Raw genomic sequence first — 2,207 nt, forward strand, 5'->3', positions numbered from 1 at the left:
AAGTAGAGTGAGAATTCGTCTTAGTTCAAATTATATGTTTTAATCAATCGAATAATGCTCAAATTAGTGACATTGAGAACTTTTTTATTTATACAACATCATTATATTTAAATAAAAAACATGATTATCTCATTATTCTACATGAAATCAGACAGCGTACCGATAACATATTAAAAAACAAGTTTAGAGATTCTAAACCCTATTAATCTTTTTCAACATCATACTTTTACCACATCATATATGATAGAAATGACTAGAACATTAATATATCTTTGGTTTCTTTTAGCCAAAAAACTCTTTTTTTAGCTATGGTTCAAGATTGAATTGTAACTCAAATTAGATGGAAGAAAAAGGTTGTACAACCAAAATAAACATAGCTCAAAGAGCATAGTGTTTGTACTATCAACTTCAAAATCAAATGTTCGGTTCCCTTACCTCATACATGGTTTAAAAAAAAGAGACAATTTACACTAAACTATTAACATCTTTAGGGGACAAACAAAAAGACAACTTCGATCCACTTTCAAGGATGTGGATTACTTTGTAGATGCATAAGAACATATATAGAAAGTTATTCCAAACAAGTTGGATGTATATATATGGCTAACTAGCTACTGCTGCAGAAGCTGGAGAGCTTTGAGCAAAGTAGGTCTAAATCTGTTGATATCAAGATTCACATTTTGCTTATCAAAATAGATTGATTTGAAAGTACTCCAACCCTGTTTTTCAATTATCTGAGGATCTCTCAAAACCACATCTTCTTTTGGGTACTGTTGAATCAGAGTACTTTCCTCCAAACTCATCTTGTATTCCAAATACTTCAAATCCATATCCTTTGAAGGCTCTCCAAAGAAGTTAGATGAAACCCAATCTCCCCCTCCAAATGGTACAATCTGAATAAAAACTGCTTTTTCAGGAAGAAACACTATGTTAGTAAGTCCAGCTCCATGAACTCCCATCATCACATCACAAGAATTCACAATTTCTGCTACTTTCTTTAAGTTTATATCTGGTTCTACAACAATCACTTTGAAACCCAATATCTTAGCCATTTTTCTGATCTCCTCTATGTTTGTAAAAGACCTTGTTTTGCTCCTTTTAACTATAAGAAGCTGTGGCTTTTGCTTCTTCTTCTTCCTTCCTCTGCCTCCTTTGTTTTCAATTGCTCTGGCTCTCTTTAATGAGTATGAACTTCTCAAAAACTCCTTGAAATCTTTCATGGAGTATGAATGCTTTTTTGGGTTTATTCTAAGCTCATTTGGGTCACGTTTAAGACCAAAAATGGCTTGAGGAAAGCAATGAATTTGTGTTTCCCTGTCAATGTAAATGATTTCATAGTTGGATAGCTTTGATAGTATTGTTTGATACTTCAAAACCCACCAAGATGCTTCATCAGTTATGAGAAATTGGACCTCTCCATTGAACTTTCTTGCTGTTATGAACAGTGGAATGATCACATCTGTGAAGTCATGGAAATGGTTTCCTGCATATCCTCCAATGGAGAAGAGGATGGCTGGAACACTGTGGTTTTTTGTGCACCGAGGCAATTTTTGGGGGTTTTTTGGTGCTTTTATAGACCATTCTCTTGTATTACTCATTGCTATTTCGTCATCTTTTCTGGCATAAGGTTTGATTTTCCAAGTGGTTTTGTCTTCTGAGATATCTTTCATGTCAGTTGAAGCAAAAAATACTGAGGAAGATTCTCCATGAATTCTGACATTCACACCAATCTCACAGAAGTCTGTTCTATCCATCAAACTGCACATTGGTGTTGCCTTCTTTATAACAACATTGTCAGCAACTGCAAAACAGATGCCACTTTTAATTCCTCTTAAATTCAAAATACATATATCAAACAAGTCTAAAGTCCCCTATCATTGCTTGTTTTTTTCCATGGTCCTTTATATTTTCTACCAATATTTTAAAATATAAGGAGGTGTTTGGCACACAACTTCGAGTGGGTGGCGTGGACTATAGCTCACTTTAAGTTTGGGGCACCAATTATAATAATTGATATTTTTATAACCTACAATTAACTATATTACTGGTTGAAATCCCTCTTTGTTATAGTATTTACTATTTCTTGATTATCTTCTCTCTTTTTGTTACAGTGTTTACTATTTTCTATCCAGATTAACATAGCTTGCACTCTAAACACAAACTATTATAACTAAAACTAAAACAGTCTGCACCCTAAACAGAAACCG

The 2,207-nt window shown here is 33.6% G+C and overlaps 1 protein-coding gene across 1 annotated transcript; it reads right to left on the bottom strand.

The window, feature by feature from the left end:
• Positions 1-482: 482 nt before the first annotated feature.
• Positions 483-1,776, bottom strand: LOC120083884 (alpha-1,3-arabinosyltransferase XAT3-like). Its single transcript, XM_039039792.1, has one exon. It carries the CDS (start codon positions 1,764-1,766, stop codon positions 612-614), a length of 1,155 nt encoding a protein of 384 aa, XP_038895720.1. The 5' UTR covers positions 1,767-1,776; the 3' UTR covers positions 483-611.
• Positions 1,777-2,207: the final 431 nt, after the last annotated feature.

Source organism: Benincasa hispida, chromosome 8 (assembly GCF_009727055.1).
Source record: "Benincasa hispida cultivar B227 chromosome 8, ASM972705v1, whole genome shotgun sequence".
Taxonomy (NCBI): domain Eukaryota; kingdom Viridiplantae; phylum Streptophyta; class Magnoliopsida; order Cucurbitales; family Cucurbitaceae; genus Benincasa; species Benincasa hispida.

Excerpts from the sequence above, each read along its gene's own strand:
- LOC120083884 (XM_039039792.1), bottom strand. The coding sequence starts at position 1,766 with ATGTGCAGTTTGATGGATAGAACAGACTTCTGTGAGATTGGTGTGAAT.